Genomic DNA, 25459 nt, shown 5'->3' with positions numbered 1-25459 from the left:
AATTTTGAGATATCTTAATGAAATTTGGCACAAGGATGTATTTTTGTATTATATTAGACATTTGTCGGATCCGGTAGGATCGTACCACTATAAAATATATATACCATACAACCGATCGTTCAGATAAGACGATTTTGGCCATTCCTGCCGCAATTTAGAAAGTGTAAACGTGAAACTCGGTGATATATATTCTAATATATCATAGAAGATATCCTGAAAAAATTATTTCTATCGGAGCTATATATAATATATATCCCATACAACCGATCGTTCAGATAAGGGGATTTTTTGCCATTTTTTATTTTGTTTTTATCTTAAAAATCGTTTAGGTATGTACATCTGTTCACTATATATTTCTTATCTTATACATCCGATTATTTGGAGATTACGAACGCGATAAGATTATTGTTCAGCCCCATTCATGAAAGGTATGAAGTCCTCGGCATAGCCGAAGACAGTCCCGTCCTTGCTTGTTTCTATTTATATTTATAGAAAAACGCACAAAGTATGCGGGAGTTCATTTGTGTAAGATACAGTTAGAATGAGTTTCATGGAAAAAATGGTTTGTTGTTGAATACACGCGCTACTTGTTATGAGATTATACTATTAGTTGAAATATAGAATTTGGCGCGCTTTGAGAATAGAAGAAGTAAGAATAGAGGGTTCTCGCGACGCCCATGTTGCATAATTTTATTTATGGTTACACTGGTCTATGGCTCGGAAACGGGTTGAGCCTTCAAATTGAAGACTATAGGTTTGACAGTTATATTCTACTTAGACATTCCAGGGGTTTCTTTTCTTCTGGTCTATATCTTGTGATGTTATGCGAATGAAAGATGACACCCCGATAACGAAAGTATTTTTTATCGGAACCCGCCTATGGAGGCAGAGGAAGAGGGCGGCCCTCACTCCCCTGGAAGGACCAGGTGGTGGAAAACGATTTAAACTTCCTTGGTGTGACCAATTGGCGGCAGTTGGCAGAGCGAAGAAGCGACTGGCGCGCCTTGTTGGACGGCTATAACCGTTTAAACAGTTAAGCACCAATTAAATGCGTTGGCGATAGCGAGTACCGAAGAAGATTTAATGATGAGCTGTACGAGCTATACGCAGACATCAACATAGTTCAGCGAATTAAAACGCAGCGGCTGCGCTGGCTAGGCCATGTTATGCGAATGAAAGATGATGCTTCGGCCAAGAAAGTGTTTCTATCGGAACCCGCCTATGGAAGCAGAGGTAGAGGGCGGCTCCCACTCCGTTGGAAGGACCAGGTGGAAAACGATTTAAACTCCCTTGGTGTGACCAATTGGCGCCGGTTGGCGGAGCGAAGGAGCGACTGGCGCGCCTTGTTGGACGGCCATAACCGTTTAGACGGTTAAGCGCCAATTAAGTAAGTAAAAAAGTAAGTACTATATCTTGAGGTATTGAAATAATAATGGAGAGCTTAGGTGCCTTATCAACATTATACCTCTTGTTTATCATTCGAACAAACTAACATTTTTTGTACGATGTATCGAAAATGCGAATTCTATATTAAAATCTTCATCCATAACTTTCGTCCGATATTGAACAGAAACATTCTTGCTCTTTTCTATAATCCGTAACTGGGAAGTCATATCCAAAATTTTCATTTAACAGCTAAGGATCATCAGAATGTAATTTTCGCCCCAAAATTCGTCTGAATCGGTTCAAATTGTTACCATCGTTTCAGAACGGTTTAAAGCGCACAGCAGCGAAAATGAAAATAACCGTAATGTTTTTCGAATTTCGTCGATATTTAAAAAAAACTTCTTTGAATTTGGTTACTGAAACTAAATATGTAAACTTGTTTCGAAACGTTTTCGAAAAATTTGGAAATTTTCGAATTTTTTATTTGGAGTTTTCCGAATTTTTTCGCGTACACTACATTGTCTAAAAGATTTAGTTTAAGAAAAAAATTCTTTGAATTATGTTACTGAGAAACTGTGCATACTCACATCTAAAACGTATTTTAAAAAATTTCGTACTTTTTATTTGGAGTTCTCCGAATTATTTTCGAATCTGCAGTTTTTTACCTAACCTATTTTAGTAAAACAAGTTCTAAGCCACAGGTATCTAAATTCACATTGGTTTTTGACATCTTTTTTCCGGAGGGTGTTTTAGATTTTTTCTTTATAAAAAAGTTGGACACTTTGTATGGAAGACAATTTAAAGCACCCTTCGAAAAAAAAAATTTCAAAAATCAATGCGTGTTTTGAGAGAGCTTTACTTGTACTTTGCTATACTAGATTTGATCGGGCTACAAAACTGCATACTCAAATATTCAGAGAACTCCATTTATAAGTTTGAAATTTTTACAAAGTAGCGAAAACGCTTTTGAGTTTAGTTAGTATAGTTTCAGTAACAAAATTCAAATTTAAATACTAAAACAAAAAAGAATAAAATTGACGGTATCTGAAAAGAATTGGCATTGCTATTTTCCTATTATTTTGAGACCATGTTTGAGATGGGATTGGCAAGTTTGTAGACTAAAATTGATTGGGTTATGAAACAGCATACTCAAAAATATTCAGAAGTGTACAAATAAAAAGTTCGAAATTTTCTCGAATTTTCGAATTTGTAAGTGAACGTTTTTGAGATTGGTTTGCTTAGTTTCAGTTACAAAAATCATGGAACTTTTTTCTTAAAAAACATCGAAAATAAAAGAAAAAAATTTAATTGATTAAATTTGATAAGATTTGCCACTGCGGTTTTTTTGTTTGCTGCTGTATTTCTGGTATGGCTTGGGAGTGGTAGAAAGAGAGGGACGTGAGAAAGAAAGGGAGATGAGGAAAATTATTATAATGAAGGGCAATCAGGCAAAAGTAAAAGCGCAAGTCTGTCCAAGCATTACTTCGTTAAAATAACTGCTAAAATTTCCCTATTTTAATGGAAGTGGAAGTGGGAAAGATCATACATTGCGATAAGCTGAAAGAAACAGAATAAATTGTTATCTAGTTTATAAAAAATTTTCCTTTTTTGCTTTCCTGCGCTTACAAATTTTTTCGCGGTTATATATATGAAGGCCAAATCCCATGGGTTACCTTCGAATGATATTCGGAGTCATATTTTCCGCACATGGGATCGAAGTCTTTATGAATCATCTGGAAGGAAGTTTTGAAATTCCCACAAACGTAATTTACTAAACTTAATGAGCGTATAATTTTTTAGGGGAACTTGCCCTGGATTATGGCAACGTCAAATCGATTAATTTGCCAGTCTTTATTTATTTATTTATTTAGTAATTTTATCAGTTACAAATTACAAAAATAGTCTAGTACAAAAATATACTTACAGACTACGTAGAGATAAACGAAATGTAATACAAAATACAAAAAAATAAAATATAATATAATTACGCATGAGCAATTACAGCTTTAAAAATAGGTTTAGATAATGAAAAGTCGATTTCTAAAGAATTTGAGCGAAGATTAAATTCTGTTAATGTCCGAGAAATGGGAACATTAGAAGCATAGAAGGTCCGCATAAACCCCGTATAAAACATGTTGCTATTTCTAAGCGGCCTGTTTGGTACATGGAATCGAATACCTTCGGGGAGAGCTGACGCATCGATTGAACCGTTGATAATGTCGAAAACAAAAGTCATTGACAGCAAGGTTCGTCTAGATTCTAGAGACTGAAGGTTGATGAGTGCCCATCTGGCTTCGTAGGAAGGAATCGGGTCGGAAAAATTCAAAGAACGCAGTGCAAAACGAAGAAAGCTTTTTTGCACTCTTTGTATCATGGTATGACACTCATGATAGGGTCGCCAAATGAAACAGGCATATTCCAACTTGGAGCGAACAAGTGAGGTGAACAGTATCTTAAGAGTATAAGTATCTGTAAAATTTGAGCTAAAACGCCGGATAAAAGCAAGAAGAGAATAGGCCTTAGAAATTGAAGACTTTAAATGTATCGAGAACGAAAATTTAGAGTCGAAAACTACCCCAAGATCTTTCAGTTCTGTAAAAGTCGAGAGGCGAGAACCGCAAATGGTATAAGACGTGAATATGGGATAACGAGATTTTGAAAATGTTACGTGAAAACATTTACTAACGTTTAGCGGTAGATTGTTTGAATTACACCATGCAGCGACATTGCCCAAATCGGATTGTAACTTATCTGAATCTGAAAAGTTTGAAATGTTATAGAAAACCTTTAAATCATTAGCATATAGCAGAAAGTTCGAGTGTTTAAAACAGACCGAAATGTCATTTATAAAAATTATAAATAGTAATGGTCCAAGAATGCTACCCTGAGGTACGCCTGAGGTGGCAACAAGAGTTCGAACGCGCATTTTCTAACACAACTACACAGTTCCGCTGGACAAGATACGATTTTAGCCAAGAAAGAAAAATTGAGTGGAACCCTACACCGGCCAGTTTTGAGATCAATATTGAATGTCTGATTTTGTCAAACGCTTTAAAAAAACCGGTATATACTGCATCGACCTGAAGGCGACTGTTAAAAGCTGATAAGCAGAATTCAGAGAAAATCGGCAGGTTCGTCACAGTAGATCTGCCAGACAAAAAAACCGTGCTGATTCTCTATGATTAGACGCCTAACGGCAAAATACATTTTCTGTTTGACAATATACTCAAAGAGTTTAGAAATGGTAGACAATTTGGCAATGGGCCTATAGTTAGCAACATTGTTTTTGTTGCCGTGTTTGAAAACAGGGGTGATGAGGGTCATCTTCCATGCATCTAAAAACTCGCCGCACTCGAGAGATTTGTTAAAAATTAGCAGGAGTGCGGTGGCCAAAGCCAAACAGTTTTTAAAAAGATAAGACGATAAGCCGTCAATATCTGTCTGGGTAGACAATTTTATATTTTGAATACCATTAACAATATCGTCTAGCGACAGAGTCAGGGCGCCGAAGTTAATAGGATTATCTACTAATGAGGGGAAACCGTTGGGAGATCAGACTGTGCCACGAAGTTGGCGCGAAAGTCTGCGAATAAATTAGCTGCCGCAAAAGGTACAGAAGCTCGCTGATGAAGGAATAGACGAGCAAAGCTTTTTAGCCTTAACGTAGTTCCAGAAAGCTTTGGTGTTTACTTTGATGTCAGATTCATAGTTGCTAACAAAAGACCTGTGGAGCCTCTTGCCTAACGCTTTGAATTTATTGGAGTAAAAAAGGTATTTACGTTTATGAGCCAACAATTTGGTAGATTTGAACTTTTTAAAATACAGTTATTCAAATGACGTAATTTTGAAAACAAATCGACTTCTAAAGGGAACTGATAATGAAGATTTGCGTCGGCTCATAACGGTTTTAATGACCTCTTTAATAATAACTGAGATTGTAAAGTATTTGTATTTAAAAAAATGGTAAGGCTACAGAGCACGCTAACATGACTATTAAAACGAAGATTTAAAACTAATCTATAAATTGTCTCATATTTCCTGTATTCGTATATGTAACTGGCGCAATCCCAGCTTCTTTTTACAACCTCTGTGAGCCCTGAAATATCGTTAGGTAACATAAAAATGATAAATTCATTATTAAATGATATTTGTGGCAGGCATCATATTTGTTGTATATAATAAAATATTTACACCGGCAATTATGCAAAAATAAGTACTAAAAAGTAATTCAATCAGCTGACAGTACAAAGCGTGGATGCTTAAAGACCAACTTCTATGCAGAGTATCAGTGCCATATACGAACACATACGCAGCATAATAACAGTAAAGTATATCCAGCACACACAGCTTCTGTACTGATATTCACGGTGTATGACATAATTAAAAAGTAATAAAAAAATCACAAAAAAGCTTATATACTTATGTACAGTGGCGAACACAAAAATAGCAGTGGCAATTTTTATCAAATGTCGTCAATTAAATTGGCCTTTTTTATTTTCTATAATTTAAGAAAATATTTTCATCAATTTTGTAACTCAAACTTTGCAAACCAATCTCAAAAAATTGCTTCAAAGAAATGCTATCATGCATTAAAAGCAGCGAAGGAAATCCCTGCTTAATAATACAAATATACATCATTGATTAATTATTTGTATTTCTATAAATAGAACAAAGCAAACCAGTTCTTAAGAAAAGAACCGCTAACAACAAAGCATAGCTTTGGTACAAGCTAACATACAAAGCATGACTGTGTAAAGAAGTCAGGTCAAAAGTTACACAACAACAAAGACATTGTTTTGGCCGAATGTGTATGCCAACAGTTCAACCATCGCTGGAGTGCGGGTTTGAGTTCCACTCCCGGAAGAAAAGGCTTTTACATGGTATAATCCAAACAGAAGTCGCCTTGTCCGTCTCATGCTGTTTCAATTTTTCACAAGTTAAATAAATTTCAAGAACGTTTTCGAAAAAATTCGAAAACACGACAAAATTTAACGAAATATTTCGAGCTTTTTATTTAAAGTTTTCTAAATTTTTTGGGTATGCAAAGTTTTGTAGTCTAGCAAAGTACAAGTTATGTGTCTTTCAAAATTCGCATTAATTTTTGACTATTTTTTCCAAAGGGTGTTTTATATTTTTACGCATACAAAGGCGAAGAAGAAAATCTGAGAACTCGCTTCTGAAAAAGAAATGCCAAGAATAAAAAAAAAAAATGTTGACAGACCTTTAACTTGTACTTTGTTAGACCAAAATGGATTGGGCTACAATACTGCATACTCAAAAAATTTCCGAATACTAAATAAAAAAATTGCAAGTTTTCTGTAATTTTGGAATTTTTTCGAAAACATTTTTGAGTTTAGTTTGCATAGTTTCAGTTATAAAATGCGTAGACATTTTTTCTAAACTATCGAAAATAGAAAAATTAAATTTACGAAATTTGATAATAATTATTACTGATGATTTCATGTTCGCTGCTGTAATTTGGTACCTTTATCGGGTATAAAACTACGCATCAGACACAACACGATCATCCTCATCGTGATCATGAGATTGTTGTTGGTGTGACTGATCACAATTGTCATCAATATCCTCTAACGGGAGTTCAAGGAAACTTGCTGTTTCACCAGGGGTGGCCAGAGGCGTTGGTTCCACATTACAATTGAAGAGATCGTTGGTGTCATCTGGGGACACATTGCAAGCAGGGCATACATTTTGTATGTCGGGGTTCATTCGGGATAGGTAAGACTTTAACCTGTTACAGTATCCAAATCGAAGTTGAGCTAGAGTGACACGCGTTCCCCTAGGGAGTGTGCGTTCCTCTTCTGTAAGTTTACGGTATTATTCTTTGAGTACAGGATTCACCGGGCAATTCCCGACATAGAGGTCCGACGCCTGTTTGTGGAGTTCACTGAGGACCTGCTTGTGTTTTTTTGGCTTCATACGGCTGTGTTCTTCGGTGCCGCATTTCCTCATATTTTGGGGTGTAAGACAGTCGGTAGCGTAGTGCCATTGACGTGGATGTTATGAGATTAATGTCATATAGCTAACAAATGAGCAAGAATTCGAATAGCATTAGTTGTAGTAGATGTAAAGCCTTTACTTAGAAGACGGTTATCCTAGTAATTAAATTTTCAATGAGGAAATTGTTTTTTTTTATGCCAAGTCGGTTTTAACGTTGATAACTGTCAACGGCGGCCACCATGGTGTGATGGTAGCGTGCTCCGCCTATCACACCGTATTCCCTGGGTTCAACTCCCGGGCAAAGCAACATCAAAATTTTAGAAATAAGGTTTTTCAATTAGAAGAAATTTTTTCTAAGCGGGGTCGCCCCTCGGCAGTCTCTGGCAAGCGCTCCGAGTGTATTTCTGCCATGAAAAGCTCTCAGTGAAAACTCATCTGCCTTGCAGATGCCGTTCGGAGTCGGCATAAAACATGTAGGTCCCGTCCGGCCAATTTGTAGGGAAAAATCAAGAGGAGCACGACGCATATTGGAAGAGAAGCTCGGCCTTAGATCTCTTCGGAGGTTATCGCGCCTTACATTTATTTTTTTTTTTAACTGTCAACAGAGCTTGGCTTTTTTGTTGCAATTCAGTACTTCAAATATGCTACATACATGTAAGTATATATGAATACAGAGATAGTTACTATGTTCTAGCATTTTTTTGTAAAATAATTGGTTGATGCCACGTCTGACAAATATGTCAGTAATTGCGGAAAGCATTTGAATCCATTTATGTCATTACACTTGACAACGCTGTTTTGAGTTGCTTGATTCGCTTACATTGTCAGCTACTTCTTTTGACTGTTGGCTGTTGGCTGATGATTGTTGAATTATTTCATGTGTGCATTAATAAAGATTAATGCAATAAATCTGTGTAATGCCAAATTGTCAAGAGACAATGATGATGATGGGGATCATGTTGAAAATGATATATGATTTTCCAGACAGATGCTTTATGTGCTCTAAAGAAGAGTTATGTTTGATTTAAGCTTAAAAAGCGTATGTTAGTTATAAAGATAATGATTTTTAGTTTTGTAAAATTGGTAGAAAGCGGGCGAAGGTACATATATATTTATATATGTACCTAGTGAGGCTTACGGTTATTTTTTTCTAAACTTAAATACATTTAAATGAATCCCGTAGACATATTATCTGGTGGGGTGACATAAGGTCAACAGCCATAAGCTCAAACGAGCTTATGGCCCCTTCAAATGACCGTAAAATCAATTGTTTTTATGACTTTGTAAATATGACGCAAACGCCATTAAGGAAATTTCTGTTTGCCATTCTGACCATTTTACTGACACCAGCACAAAAACAAAAAAAGCTTCGAATGATGAATTAAGACATTTCATTGAAATAGTTATTCTTCTTATTTCGAAGAAGCCAGAAAAAAGGAAAATAGGCGTCGCAGTGGAAAATTTGGAATAGAAAATAACCCTTACAGTAGCTTAACTTGTATGTAACTCAACTTGTTTATACCAAATAATAAAAATAAATGTTACGTATACGCACAGGTACCCGTCTTTTCTGGTGGTACAGATATGTTTGCGTGTAATTGTTTGGTTTTTAATCAAACGTGCGTTATTGTTTATTCGAAACTTTCAATATGTTTCTAGTTGAATAAGTTCTTGTTATTTCAAAGAAATCCTCACCACACTTGTTTTCGAAGAGACACCGCGCATACTTTTTCTTCGGAAACCATTTATGAATTCTAATTCCAAAAATGTCACATTCAATTATTAGATTTGATAACTTTTATGCTCGGAAATAATAAAAAGTGATAGTAAATACGCCAGTTACCATTTTAATACATGCAGCTGCGAAACAAACTTATTGGCCTCTTGAGAATCCATTTTTGCCATTAAAATGACTTTATAATAATTTCAGAAACGGTCCTGGTCTCAATATCGTCTACAATTTAAAATTTTACTTTGTGACCACTTCTTATAGCCATTTAAAGTAGTCATTAGATCAACTGACGTTATGGCCGTAGAGTTTATGCCACCCGTGTCTCTCTCTATCCCTCTCATTCGCTCTCGCACACCTTCGCTATCTTTTTAATTTACATCCCTTTCATTCTACTACTCTATTTCTTTTTTAAATAAGATTCGAATAGGCCGCTTCCTGGTCCACATCTTTGAATAAAGTGTCCTATTACATGGACAAGATATCTACCTAAGCAACAAATTTTAAGCAAGTCAAATATGTAGTCAGTTTTCGAGTTCATTGAGGAGGACAACGTGCTACGAGAATAAAATATTAGTTGCGATGCAGGAGGCACTTAGGGAAGTATGATCTCGTAGCGTAAGCATTCGGCTTTAAGATAAAGCTGAGTTTCTGAGCAAGTTCGAATTAAAAAATAAACAAGTCAGCGACAAGAAGAAACCCATATATATAGCTCTTTAACCGTCGTACGGCGGCCACCGTGGTGTGATGGTAGCGTGCTCTGCCTACCACACCGTATGCCCTGGGTTCACACCCCGGGCAAAGCAACATCAAAATTTTAGAAATAAGGTTTTTCAATTAGAAGAAAATTATTCTAAGCGTGGTCGCCCCTCGGCAGTGTTTGGCAAGCGCTCCGAGCGTATTTCTGCCATGAAAAGCTCTCAGTGAAAACTCATCTGCCTTGCAGATGCCGTTCGGAGTCGGCATAAAACATGTAGGTCCCGTCCGGCCAATTTGTAGGGAAAATCAAGAGGAGCACGACGCAAAAGACCCATAGATAAGCCTGAAGGTTAAGATATCACAATTGCCAGTGATGGATAAACAATAATGCGATTGTGAGGGAAATTCGTGGAAGATAGAACATGAAGAGAGTAAAAGATAGATAATTAATTGAGGATCGCACTGCGACCATTGGTCTATTGTGCCCAAGAGAGTAAAAAGTCAAGCTCTCTCAGGTAGTATAAAAAAGCGTAAATATAAGTAATGCGAGTTCAAAATTCACCAAGATCAATTTCGGTTTGCTTAATCAAAGCCTACGGTTTGAGTCCGGAGGCAAAGTTTTTGCTGAGAAAGACGTATCCAATGCATACTACATTTTTTTAAATAATTTTTAAGCCACATTCAGGCTGCAAGCTTCTCCGTCACTTCACCTAGATCTGATATAAAGTTAAAGCCTTGGATAAGCAAGCAGTTGGTAAAAAGGATTCGCCTTAAAAACAAGCTTGGAGGAAAGAGCACTAAAAATCCTTCGAATACAAGACTTCGTAGTCGACATAGAGAGATCTATGTAGAAGGTTAAGAAAAGAAGTACGATTGGAACGCGATAGTTTCTATCGAAACGAATTCAGGTCGTCGTATGGAAACTCGAAAAAGGAATGGAATGTTGTAAACAGCCTTTTAAATCGGAGTCCTAAAGCAATTGGCTCATCAATTGTTTTATGTAATAGTGGCCTAAATATTTCTGATCCCACAACTGTAGCAAACGTTTTTAATAGTCACTTTTCAACAATCGGGCAAACTTATACAACTGCTAATACATACGAACTTTCAATAAATAACTCAGTTATTTCAAATTTTGGTAGTACTTTTTTCTTTGAACCTTTTACTGGCACTGAATTACTGAAGGTAGTAAAATCTTTGGGCAACTCCAGATCTTGTGGCTGTGATGGTGTTTCAAATCAGGTTCTGAAAAAAGTCGCTTTAAATTTGGTTAACATTTTAATTTATTTGTTTAACAAAAGCGTGTACTCTGGAACTTTTCCTACTGATTTAAAATGTGCTGTTGTCATTCCTTTATTTAAAAAGGGGAACAAAAAAGATATAAACAATTACCGACCAATCTCTTTACTTTCTGCTATTTCTAAAACTTTTGAAAAGCTTGTTAAAAGTAGAAGTCTTTGTTTTCTTAATAACAAACATTTTTTCAGCTCGATGTAATACGGATTTAGATCTGGACTCTCAACAGAAGATGCCCTGCTGAGCTTTTGTTCCGTTATTTATGGCGAGTTAGACAAAAAGCAGAACTGTGCTGGCCTGTTTGTTGATATCACGAAAGCATTTGATATGGTTGATCACCAAATACTGTTAGATAAATTGTATTGCGTAGGCTTTCGTGGCTTTATGTACAATTGGATGAAATCATATTTATCAGGAAGAGTGCAGAAAGTAAAGGTTGGCAATTGTTTAAACAATTCTGTGACAACTACCTTAGGAGTACCCCAAGGGTCTGTTCTAGGTCCAATACTGTTCCTTGTTTATTTGAATTCTTTATTTTCTTTGCCGTTCTATGGAAAGGTTACCGCTTTTGCGGACGACCTTGCTATAGCCTATAGTTCATCGAAATATCTGGATTTGGTAGCAGGCGTCAACTTCGATGTTCATTTGTTGAGAGTGTAGTTTGCTAAACATAAACTGATCGTCAGCAATAAAACTGAACTGATGTATTTCAATTTACATCCAACAGCCTCACCTGATATTGCCATTATATTCCACGCCACTGACTGCAGACGTTTCGCACTTAGCAATATGTCGTGCTCTGGCACGTGGTTTAATCATGAAACAAATTGTAGCGATAAGTGTTTCCAAATTGAAAGAGTTGATACCTTCCAATATCTGGGTGTTTCTGTGGACCAATCCTTAAGTTGGTCAACACATATTTCTCGCCTGAAGGCATACATTCCATCTACTGTGCGCTATTTTTATAGTCTAAGGAATATATGTTCAAACGCAACGCTTAAGACGCTTTATTACGCTTTGGTTCACTCTAAGATTCAATATGGCATATGCGGCTGGGGTGGTGCGTCTTACAGTAAAATCCAGCAACTTCTTACTATTAAAAATCTGTCATAAGGAAAATATGTAATGTGAACCGTTTCCACCACAGCATGGAGTTGTTTAGAGAGCTGAAAATTCTTCCAGTAAAACACATGTACTATTACAAAATTTTAAAAATATTCTTTATTCGTTGTGGGTATTTGCACAGCCTAGTCACGGATAATTATAATTTGAGGCTAAATACACTCGGACTTGTTGTTGTCCCTACATCTCGTACTACCCATTATAATAACTTGTTTATTATCGTATCTTGTAAAGGTTTCAATACGCTACCTGCATCTATACGTGTCATTAGAAATATGCGTGAATTTTTAAAAAATATCAAATCATTTTTATTAGAGCAGTCACACGACGACATCAAAACTTTGCTGAACCCTGCCACTTAGTAATTTAAAATCAACATTGTTATTTTCTATTGTTATACATTTTATTTTGCATTTTTTAACTTTAACTTAAACTTAGGTTATAACTTATTAACTATTTTCACCCCACACACATTTGTATTTATTCATTAAGTTATTTTGAGATGACATTCAAAACTAAAGTTTTAGATAACTTTACAGAATGCCTAACTTTTCTTTCAATTTCAACGTATTAATTTAAGTGGCAATTTTATATATGTAAACATGTAAAAAATATTTTGATTTGAAAGAAAATGAATAAATCTAATCTAAAAAAATATAATCTAATCTTTGATTGAAACAAGTTCTTCAAATCTACTAAGAACATCAAAGTTAACTAGCTCCCTAGAGCTCATTTTTTCGGGATCAATTTTTTAGGCGTTTTTAGTTTCATAAGATGTTATAATTTGTATGCTCAATTGATTTGAATTTATAAGCAATTTTTGATTCAAGGCTTACATATGCGGTAAAAACAAGTTTCTTCAATTCCTTAAAAGTACTGAAAATTAAATATTGTGTATAAAGACACAAATAATATGCAAGCGCCTAAAAGTATGCTACACATAACACTTACGAATAACTTGCTAATACACACACCAGCATTCAGTGAATCAATTAAATTCCATTGAAATCATAAAAGGATTTTAATTTTGCATTTAATTTAATTAAAACCTACTTTATGCGAAAGGCTTAAAATTTGGCTGAACATTGGGGTGTAAATACGTAAGAAAAGAATTTGTAGGAATTTATGTAAGTGTGCGCTTGACATAAAATTTACTCTGAGAACTTTGCACTTAAGTCTTTTTATTTCCAAGAAAAATCAAGCTAAGCCCTATGCTGAAATATCAGCTGTTAAGGTTATGTTGGCTTGCGCCGAAATGTATGCTGTTTTCAAAGGAAACGTGGTACGGCACAATATCTACAAACATTTGCAATCTCGTTATAAAACGCATGAGTGTGCAAGGACTACAATTTTCAGAATTTTGTAGATACTACATATGAATGTACATACATATGTATACAGAAGTTTCTAGTTGTCAATTAGTAAATTATTTTGACTGTTGTTTCCACTTGTCTTTGTGCGCTGGTGTTACAGTGTGTGTGTGTAAAATTGAGTGGCAGCCAAAAGCGATATGCAAGCATTTTGTAACTCTGGCCTCATCAGTAGCAGACAGACAGTTGCAAATTTATTATGCTAAAATTAAATTAACCTCTTCAAAGTATGAGCCAACAGTATTTGGCTATTATGAAGAGTGTATACGAAGGGTACGCTTATGCCTTTCTTGTTAGCGCTATTTTGAGTCATTGATGTTGCGCCTGAGGGTATATTATCTGTCAACACGCCTAAAAGCATGCCAAAGGAAAATATATTAAGTAAAGCGGGAGTATCAAGTATGAAATGTGAAAAGGGAAATATGCATAGAGGGCGATACTCCCTGTCAGCGACAAAGTACTATAAGTTTTCACCCTGTACTATACTAACTTGGTCTTCACATACTTTTAGGCGACAATAATTTTTAGTTGATTTTTGGTTATAACTGAAAAATGTGCGATGGGTTTCCATAAAAAAAGTATATTAAGGAGAGGATGGTAGATTTCGTTATGAAATTGCGAAAAATTATGTACATTTTTATGAAAGTCGGTTTCTTTTTCTGAATTGCTTATGTGAACTGTTGAAAAAAAAGTGAAACGGTAAAAGTTAACTCAAAAATTTTGGATTTTGAAACTTATTCACTTAAAAAAAGTATTAGTGAGACTGGCATACCCACAATTTTTGATATTATAGTTGCGCTCCGACGTGGTGTGGTAGCTGCATGCTCTGCCTACCGCACCGGAAAACCTGGGCTCAATTCCCAGTATCCCTAAATCAAAAATATAGAAACAAATTTTTTCAACGGGGTAATTTGGCAAACACTCTCGAGTATATTTCCGCTATGAAAGATTTTCAGTAAAAACTCATATGCCTTGAAGATACCGTTCGGAGTCGGCGTAAAACACGTAGGGCCCGTCCCTCCCACTTGTAGGAAAAATTAAAAGGAGCACGACGCAAATTGGAAGAGAAGCTAGGCCTAAAATCTCTTCGGCCTTATATTTTTTTGCGCCCCATATGTCACACACGTCACACCAGCTTATGTCACAACTGTCACATTTGCATGCGGTTTATGTGCGCGATAGTTTTTAATACAGGAAGTGGTTTATGTAATTTTACAATAAAGGGTAAGAGTGTGCAATTTGATGGTTCATCCAGAGATTGTTGTTTTTCAGTTCCACTATCTCTCGCTCAATTATAAGTAAGTGTGACGGATATTTGACCCTATATCCAGCTAAGGGACTGCCGAGATTGGTTCCACTCCCTCAGAATCTTTTTGCGGTAATTCCAACGACGACAACGGGATTAGCAGACTTTCCTCTTTAGCGATATGAGCAACTTTGTGAGTCTTACATCGAAGGATTTAAACATGATTGTAGCAGGTTTGCAGAGGCGTGCTTCTTTCCATGCCTTTCCTGCAAATCTTGTCTCCTTTTGATTTCTCCCAAGCGGATTATGACGTCTGCCGTCGATTCATCGTGTGCAGCGCCCTACTTTGCCATCTCGTCGTCCTTTCCATTACCTTCTATCCCTTTATGACCGGGAGCCCAGTAGAGACGTAGGGTCAGCATGAGCGAAGTCTCTTCAATGCTTGTTTGCATTCTAGGACACTTCCTGATGATGCACTGTTTGTGATTATATACTTAACAGCCGCCTGGCTATCAATATATATATATAGTGACGCGACTGTAGCAAAGCTAGCTTCCTCCAAACCTTCTGCTGCTTTCTTCATGGCTACAATTTCTGTCCGAAAGACAAAGCAGTGATCTGACGGCCTGTAAGATCTACCTAGTTTTGGATCGATGCCGGAAACAGAAGACCGGACACTTTCCGTTAATTTGGAAGCATCGGCATACTCGTGTACTTCGCAATGTCAATAACACCTCCTTCGGACAGATCTTTTTTTTATTTTATATCCTTCCTACCTAAAACATTTCCTAAAATAATCGTTTAGAAGAACTTTCTATTATACTAAAAAATAGATTTAAAAATGCAAGTATACATGTCCTAGCCGTTACCGTGGAATTGACCTTCTCTTACACCTAAGACATTTACTTATTCTCTAACCGTTCGTGAGTTATCTTCCGTTTTCCAATTCTATCATATGCACAATTTGCAGCTATGCGACCGTTGAGTCTATTCGCTAGGGTGCTGTGAGGCACAAATTGCACGTCTGCTAACTGTAATTGAATAACGCTGAACACGCAACCCAGTCAGCATTTGCATGATTGTTTAGACTAAATTTGTGGCACACAGTTTTTCAACTTTCATGAATTGGACGGGTACAAAAACTAGCCTTAAGCCATTTTTTCACTTTGCAGCTGCGTGGCATATGACTAGAATTTGGAATCTGCTGTTGAGCGCTATAAGGAAGCGACTTCGACTCATTTTAGCTTTGAAATGTTCGCTGGGTAAGCATACCATATAAATATGTATATTATTTCATTATATTCTCTTGCCCATCATTTGAATGGTGATGTTTCTGACTATATTTGTTTGCAAGAACCTTTTCTCTCTACTTCATGAACATAACTTAAACAACAACAAATGAAAATCAAAACCACGAATTTGTTAGTAGGAAGGGCCAATGACATTAATCAACAAAAAAGCCTTAATGACAATGTGCTGAAATATTTTTTTGTGTAAAAAAATCCTCCTGTTCCAGTTAAATGCGAATTCTCATGCCGTTTGTTGCAACAGAGTTTTCAAGTAAGCAGTAAGTAATTCATAACAAAAAGTTTGTAAAGAATTGTACGGAATGACGTAGGTTCAGCGTGATCACATCAAATCGTTGCCGATATAGTCGCTCAATAGGGTGTTAGTTTCAGGAGCGTATGATATCTAAGCCAGGCCAGCATCGACAAAACTTCTAAAAAAAAAAACGAAAAATTACTCCAACTGCCTTCAAACCAAATTTGAAAGGAATGACGGAAAATTTTCCCTAAATATCACTTCCAAAACTTTCGTCATGTCTTAATCGCTACAATAACAAAAAATGTCCCTACAATTAGCAGATTATGTAGCGTCCCACACTTTTTTCCCGAAAAGCTTAGGGGACCCTGTTCAAGGGAAGTTGCTTTGCACGCTCTGGGAACATATACGGATTAACAAAGTGCGAAGTTGTTGATGTCATTTGTAGAGTTGGATGCGTAGCTACGCTCGCAAAAAATAAGCAAAACATCCATCCAAGGGAAGTGGTACGGTACAGTACAGTAGAGTACACTAACAAGCAGTACAGTATAATAACATGCGGTACAGTACAGTATTCTACGGTAACGTATGGCACATTACAGTACATCACGGTGATGTCGTGAAACAATTCTAACTGAGCCGCATCAATTGCAGACAGACGGAAGCATCGCAAGTATCACATAAAGCTCATAATTGGATGATTCCGAACCATATAGGAGGACGGTTGACACAAGAGACTTATGTTATGCACTCGGTAAAGTTAAAACCACGTGCTATGGCCTACTTCATAAAAAAATGTGTATTTCAATGTTTTTCGTACTGTTCATTACCAAAAAAATAGACGCGCTGAGGGAGGAGAAACTTGGCACCGAAACATGAAGAATGAAAAACAATTTTTTTTGCATAAATTCAGACGCAAAAAGGTTCAAAAATTCACCCCGTGAACGATTCTACAATGGCGCTTAATAATTTTTCTAAAATATCACAAATCTTTTATTAACCTTTTTTTCTTGGTTTAGTTGTCCAATTGGTAGTAAGAAATGCCGACTTCGTACACTAAAAACTCGCGTAAATAGTTTTTATATTACTTTCCGTACAGTTCAAGATATTTAACGCAGTGCATCAATTAACCTTTAAACCTTTAAACCATTGTATGTCATATTTAATACAACACTTAACTCTTCCAAATGTTCTGCGATATTATGGAAAAAAATGTAGAACAGAATAAAATTACTGTCCCAAAACCACGCAATATTTATACGCCTCTTTTTCACTAACGAATATTCGAAAAATTACTTACACGTAGAGTTAATGGCCACCATTATGTAGTTTGATTAATAACACAGTACGGGCAGTGTTAAGGCAAAACGGAAATGCACAGCGAAATGCGGTTTGTACGATATTAAAATCCTTGTATATTTTTTGTGTTTTTATAATAAAATATTTACTTGATATTACTAAATATTAGCAGTGCAAAAATTCCTGCACATAAAACACTTGATGGTCCGGCAGATCACGATGGAATGTAAAAGCTGACTGCCACTAAAACGAACGCAACACCTTCAGCGACTAACAACAGTTGCAACGCTGAACTGTAGCGACGATGACAAAAATGTGGCCAAAACAAGAACTAAGGACGGCGAGACAGCGGCGAAAAGTAGAGTTTGAATCGGTGACAGCAGCAGCGGCGCGACAAACAGGGCTAGCAGACACAAAAATTTTCAAAATTCGCACACAAACACATACCAAGTGTTTGGCACAAAACATATAAAAAGAAAAAAAAATACAAAAAAAGAGGACATTGGACGCAGAAGGACGATAAACTTACATAAATATGTAAAACGCTCAATGATGAGTTATGCCAACAACAACAAATTTAAAGGAGAATTGTGTTAGAGAAGCATATACGAGTACTATGCTGATTTTGTAGCATACATTTTGGCGTAAGAGCCAACCATTTTTCGTGCATGCATTCAGTTTCATAGCGAAGCACATAGTGAGAGTACATATGTATGAGTGAGTGCATACTTCAGTGTGTTTGCTTTGCAATAGAATTTCATGCTATGCAAGCATTGGAGGATTCATACCTCAACTGTTTTTATTATTGTTGTTGTTCAAAGAAACGTAGTGCATAGTAAGCAGTCAAATACATGGCATTCACGTGTTATAACAGCAAAAATATTGAATTATTGTTGTTGTGACGTAGAGAATCGCTGGCATACTTGGAAAAAAAAAACCTAATTCAAAGTGTAAACGTATCAAAGCAAATTCAAGCATGCACTAGCAAACAACAAATACCATTGCATTTTGTAAATGCCAAATACCAACTACCAATACCAAACAAATAATACAAATAAGTACATTCGATTGTGCATCGGCGCCTGATTATGCAATAGTACTGTTTTGCGGATTCAGTTGTTGTTCAATTGGTTGGGCGCACAGTGTTTTATGACTGCCTCACATTTTGAGTTATTGCTTTAATTAAATGATATAACGATGTCTATGAAATGATTTGTTTAATCAATCAAGTGAAGCTTACAGTTTTAAAATTAATCCAAAAAATTTTTAGTTAACTAAATTTATTGTTAGTTCAATCAGGATTTTGTTCACGAAATGCATACATGATTTCAGTTTATTCAATGCATCATCAATAATCGTCAATCACAGAAACTAAAACTGTGCACTAATCTAATAATATCCATTATTCTCTATGACTACGTATACTAAATTAATTAATTTAGTTTAATCATGATTTATTTCAATAAATACATAAACAATTTCAATTTAGTTTGGACATGATTAATCATCAATCAGAAAACTTGAAATTTGCACCAATTTAACAAAAACATCCACAAATCTCTATGGTTGATGATTAATCTTACTACACGATTAACTGAAATTATTTATTTTATTAGATCTTGATTAAAATGATTAGTTATTAATTTAAAAATAATTTTTTTCATAGCCATTGTTATGTTCATTCAAGCTAGTAAGTAGAGCTGACATTTTCTTCTCGAACACAAACGAGAATTTCAATACCAAAGAAATCGAGAACTCGGCTTCTAGCGAGATTCTCGTGTCACGAAATACTCGTAAATTTCGCGAGCTTCTCAACAATCAATTTAGTCGCTGTTTTGACAGTATTGATTCTGTTTTTTTTTTACTTGTGGTTTTGTTTTGTTGCTTATATTGCCTTTCCAATGATACTTCACTCAAAACACATTTATATAACTTTGTTCATAATATTCTAATATTCTATAGAGAAAACGAGAACTATACTTCTCGCGAGATTTTCGAATCTCGAAATATTCCTAACGCTTGCGAGCTTCTCGACATTCAGTTAAGTTGCTGCATTGGCAGTATTCCATGCATTTCAATGTTTTTTAGTTGTGGTATTGTATAAATTTTTGATTGTGCTCCAGAATAAATCGTAAGCTCTATATAAAAAAGACAATGCATCGATTAAATTGAATGTGGAGAAGCTAGCGAGAAGATGAGACTTGCGAGAAATCTCTTCTCGAACAAGTTCGAGTAATCGTGACTCTACTAGTAAGTAACAATATCAATGGAATAATTTGTTTATTCATCATATCGAACTATTTCTACGTCATGAAGTTAACTAAATCAACTAGTTAACTAAATAAAATTTGAATGCAATCAATATAAACTAAATATTTTTATTAATAAATAAATCATTCGAGTTAACTAGCTACATAAATTATCAATCATTGATTTTACATCAAATTAAATTTATATACAAATTTAATTAGTACTGATTATTGCCAACGATGACTATGAAATTGATTTGACAACTTTACCTAATAATTGTAAAAATGTTTTTTTTTCCAAATTAATCAACTGCTGAGGTGAAAGTGACAATCCGAGCTTAACTGAATTTTTAATTTAATCCTTTCATCAATTACTGAACGAAATCTTTATAATTCATTCCTAAATCATTTCAGTTAACTTACTACACGATTAATCATCAAATTTGCATAGCAATTCCTAATAGCTATAATAGTAGCCATTATGTTTGATTCCTTTCAGTTTTTCCATCATAATAAAATTACAATAATTTAATAAGAAAATTTTTCGTGAATACGTCTCAAACTAAATATACGAATTAGTAAAATTCTTTTAGTTCAATCTCTCATGACAAGCTAAGTCATTATATACTAAGTCATTAAATACTTAATTTCATATTTTAGTGAATTAAATGATTCCTAATAGTAGATACACAATTCGACTAATCAATCGTTGCTTATTTTAAATCATTTTAATTAATCCTTATCTAAACTGATTACATTTGCGAATGTTTTAGTCGATTACCTCGTCACCCAATAGGATGTCCACAATGTGTCGGGTTTTACCAGATAAAGGGGCTATTATTTAAGATGAAAAATTCAGAGTTATGTTATTTTATTGAAGACAATATTTAGAGAGAAAAGGAAAGGATGTTGATTTCAAACTAACTTATGAAGGATAATTGTATTTTTTAGGATATATTTTTTTTCAAACTCAAATATAAAAAACATCACAGTGCCCAGATTTCGTCTTCAGTTTGTTCGCTGGTAGCGAACCTAACTTTTGGCAGAATTGAAGATTCCCTTGTCGCCTCTAAATTTGCCAGCACATTTCCACCACATAAGATCTAAAGTGCACTCTATGGCTGTTGGTGTTAAAATGAAGACGACAAAATATAGAATTAGTAAGAAAACTGAATCATTGGACGACTAAAAGGCACTTACACAAGACGGAAAAGTATGTATGAAGGTATGTTATAGAATGAGTAGAGAAAATGCTAAACTGCATTTAAAGGATGAAATAGAAGAAAAAGGCGACAAAAAGAAAGCAACGAAGCGGCGATGTTTATAGTGAACATCTAAAGAAGAAATACACTGAGAGAAATTGCATGGAAAAGAAAGGATTTGGTCTTTCGTTTTGAATTTTTTGGTGAATAATTTTTAATACGCTCATAATATCTAAATCAAATCCAATGAACAATTAAAGGAACCACTTTAGTGTTGGTGTGAAGATTATAACTCTCACACAAGACAAATAATTATTGATGTTTCGGGATCGATTTTTCAATAAAAAAAAACAACAAAAAAATAGTTATTTTTTCTCTTAATAATTAAATCCTAAGAATGTATGGCGGTCACCATGGTGTGATAGTAGCGTGCTCGAAGGTACATATGTATTTATATATGTACCTGAGGCTTACGGTTATTTTTTTCAAAACTTAAATACATTTAAATGAATCCCGTAGACATATTATCTGGTGGGGTGACATAAAATCAACAGCCATAAGGTCAAACGAGCTTATGGCCCCTTCAAATGGCCGTAAAATCAATTGTTTTTATGACTTTGTAAACACCATTAAGGAAATTTCTGTTTGCCATTCTGACCATTTTGAGAAAGGATCATAACCATAGCTTTACTGAAAATAAGTACAAAAACAAAAAAATCTTGGAAGGCTGAATTAGACATTTAATTGAAATAGTTCTTCTTCTTATTTCGAAGAAGCCAGAAAAAGGAAAATAGGCGTCGCAGTGGAAAGTTTGGAATAGAAAATAATTAAAAAAATGTTACGTATACGCACAGGTACCCGTCTTTTCTGGTGGTAGGGATATGTAATTGTTTAGTTTTTAATCAAACGTGCGTTATTGTTTATCCCAAACTTTCAATATGTTTCTAGTTGAATAAGTTCTTGTTATTTCAAAGAAATCCTCACCACACTTGTTTTCGAAAAGACACTATTTCTTCGGAAACCATTTGTGAATTCTAATTCCAGAAATGTCACATTAAATTAATAGATTTGATAACTTTTATGCTCGGAAATAAAAAAAGTGATAGTAAATACGCCAGTTACCATTTTAATACATGCAGCTGCGAAACAAACTTATTGGCCTCTTGAGAATCCATTTTTGCCATTGAAATGACTCTATAGTAATTTCAGAAACGGTCTTGGTCTCAATTTAAAATTTTACTTTGTGACCACTTCATATAGCCATTTAAAGTAGTCATTAGATCAACTGACGTTATGGCCGTAGACTTTATGCCACCCGTGTCTCTCTCTATCCCTCTCATTCGCTCTCGCACACCTTCGCTATCTTTTTAATTTACATCCCTTTCATTCTACTACTCTCTTTTTAAATAAGATTCGAATAGGCCGCTTCCTGGTCCACATCTTTGAATAAAGTGTCCTGTTACATGGACAAGATATCTACCTAAGCAACAAATTTTAAGCAAGCCAAATATGTAGTTAGTTTTCGAGTTCATTGAGGACAACGTGATACGATAATAAAATATTAGTTGCGATACAGGAGGCACTTAGGGAAGTATGATCTCGTAAGCGTAAGCAATCGGCTTTAAGATAAAACTGAGTTTCTGAGCAAGTTCGAATTAAAAAATAAACAAGTCAGCGACAAGAAGAAACCCATATATATAGCTCTTTAACCGTCGCACAGTGGCGCCTCTGCCGTTAAAGCATGGCAAAAATCAAAAAAATCATGAAAGCGTTCGCTAAATCTAATACATGTTTCTAATAGAGAATTTTCCAGGGATCAAGAATATATAACTGTTTTTTCACAGAAAATTATAGTTTACCAGTAGAGCCGCTGACCAATTTTCAACTTTGGGAAAAATTTGAAATTTTTCTTCATTTTCGTTGTATTTAAAATGGTTTTGTGAGTAAATAAGGCGGCCGGTTGTCGTTTTTTGGTAAAAGTTGGCGGTTGGATATTCCTGTTTTTCGAAATGCCTATTTTTAGTACCGTTTTAAAACTTTGAATATTCTGTTACCTAAATTCATAAAGTGTACCTGCGTACAGCTGCAACTTCACTTTTTATATCAAATAAAGTTAAACAACCTTGGGCAGAAATACGCGCCTGAGCAGGTATATATAATTCAGTACGGCCGTAAGATCGCTTTTGTTATTGGAACTTGTTAACAACATATATTTTTTTAGTTACGAATTGTATATCTGAAATTCATTTTAATAATTTGAGTAGGTATATAAAGCTATCAATCATACAATGCACATTATCATTCGTATTTTGGAGATTAAGGAACTAAGTATTTTGTTTACTTAAATAAAGTGAATAGTATTTTTAAATATAGTTCACAGTTTAATATTTAGTCAGATACACTCGAAGCCAATTCTAATATGTATCTAGAAAACTCGAAACTATTTGCGGTGTTTAAATCTACAAAGTCAAGACGGGTCTTCGTTGAGGCTATTATGAGAGAATTAGCGAGTGAAACAAGCATTAAAGAAAAGGAAGGCCTGGAAGAAAAAATGTGTTTACAATACATTATGATAGAAAGAAAATGGAAGGACGTCTATCGTAACAATTCAAAATTTTATATAATTATAAACAAAGAATAAATGTAGACGATGAAACAATTACAGATAGTAATATGTTTATGGCTTCTATTGTTCCATTACGACTAAAAGATGAAGCTTCAGAATATTGGAAAAATTCACGTCCGCCATCAACTATATTGTGCCACCCGATATAATTTCAATACGAGAAGGAGTCTTCCGAACTCATAAAAGCTACAGTGAGTGATATAAAAAATCAAATTGCCCAAGTAGAATCAACAATAATTGAAATTGAAGAGGGGAATGTCATTACAATAAAGCATGATTTTCTTCTAACAATGGTCGATGGAAAAGTTTTGAAATTAATAACAAATACGACATCTACAATGAAATGTCCAATTTGATTCAATAACTGACGAACTAAATTATGAGTATCGAATATCTCCTTTGCATGCTAGGATAAGATGTTTTGAAGCTGGCTTATACACTACCACAACAAGGAGAAGTTTTCGACGACAATAGAACATGTAAGGAGAAACAAAACAGGAGAAAAACAAGTAAGGAAGGTTAAGTTCGGGTGTAACCGAACATTACATACTCAGTTGAGAGCTATGGTGACAACATAAGGGAAAATAACCATGTAGGAAAATGAACCCAGGGAAACCGTGGAATGTGTATCAAATGAAAGGCATTAAAGAGTATTTTATGAGGGAGTGGGCCATAGTTCTATAGGTGGACGCCATTTAGGGATATAGCCATAAAGGTGGATCAGGGTTGACTCTAGAATGCGTTTGTACGATATGGGTATCAAATGAAAGGTGTTAATGAGTATTTTAAAAGGGAGTAATCCTTAGTTCCATAGGTGGACGCCGTTTCGAGATATCGCCATAATGGTGGACCAGGCGTGACTCTAGAATGTGTTTGTACGATATGGGTATCAAATTAAAGGTATTAATGAGGGTTTTAAAAGGGAGTGGTGGTTGTTGTATAGGTGGTCGCCCTTTCGAGATATCACCATAAAGGTGGACCAGGGGTGACTTTAGAATGCGTTTGTACGATATGGGTATCAAATGAAAGGTGTTAATGAGTATTTTAAAAGGGAGTAATCCTTAGTTCAATAGGTGGACGCCGTTTCGAGATATCGCCATAAAGGTGGACCAGGGGTGACCCTAGAATTTGTTTGTACAATATGGGTATCAAAAGAAAGGTGTTAATGAGTATTTTAAAATGGAGTAATCCTTAGTTCCATAGGTGGACGCCGTTTCGAGATATCGCCATAAAGGTGGAGCAGGGGTGACCCTAGAATTTGTTTGTACAATATGGGCATCAAACGAAAGGTGCTAATGAGCATTTTAAAAGGGAGTGGGCCTTAGTTCTATAGGTGGACGCCGTTTCGAAATATCGCCATAAAGGTGGACCAGGGGTGACTCTAGAATGTGTTTGTACGATATGGGTATCAAATTAAAGGTATTAATGAGGGTTTTAAAAGGGAGTGGTGGTTGTTGTGTAGGTGGTCGCCCTTTCGAGATATCGCCATAAAGGTGGACCAGGGGTGACTCTAGAATGCGTTTGTACGATATGGGTATCAAATGAAAGGTGTTAATGAGTATTTTAAAAGGGAGTAATCCTTAGTTCCATAGGTGGACGCCGTTTCGAGATATCACCATAAAGGTGGACCAGGGGTGACCCTAGAATTTGTTTGTACAATATGGGTATCAAAAGAAAGGTGTTAATGAGTATTTTAAAATGTAGTAATCATTAGTTCCATAGGTGGACGCGGTTT

General features: G+C 35.3%; 1 protein-coding gene across 6 annotated transcripts in view; it reads right to left on the bottom strand.

Annotated features, from left to right (window-relative positions):
• Positions 1-25459, bottom strand: part of stai (stathmin) — a 547461-nt gene that overhangs the window by 107840 nt on the left and 414162 nt on the right. Inside the window, exon 1 of one of the 6 annotated variants that reach the window (XM_067765150.1) lies at positions 17649-17824. The exons of the other annotated variants lie outside the window; for them this stretch is intronic. Within the exon in view, the coding sequence (XP_067621251.1) occupies positions 17649-17670 (22 nt within the window). The 5' untranslated portion in view covers positions 17671-17824. Of the gene's footprint in view, positions 1-17648; positions 17825-25459 lie in introns of those variants that run through there. 6 annotated transcript variants of the gene reach the window in all.

This window comes from Eurosta solidaginis, chromosome 2 (genome assembly GCF_040869045.1).
Source record: "Eurosta solidaginis isolate ZX-2024a chromosome 2, ASM4086904v1, whole genome shotgun sequence".
Classification (NCBI taxonomy): domain Eukaryota; kingdom Metazoa; phylum Arthropoda; class Insecta; order Diptera; family Tephritidae; genus Eurosta; species Eurosta solidaginis.
The sequence above is the reverse complement of the archived record's forward strand: the minus strand, read 5'-3'. Positions and strand labels throughout refer to the sequence as shown.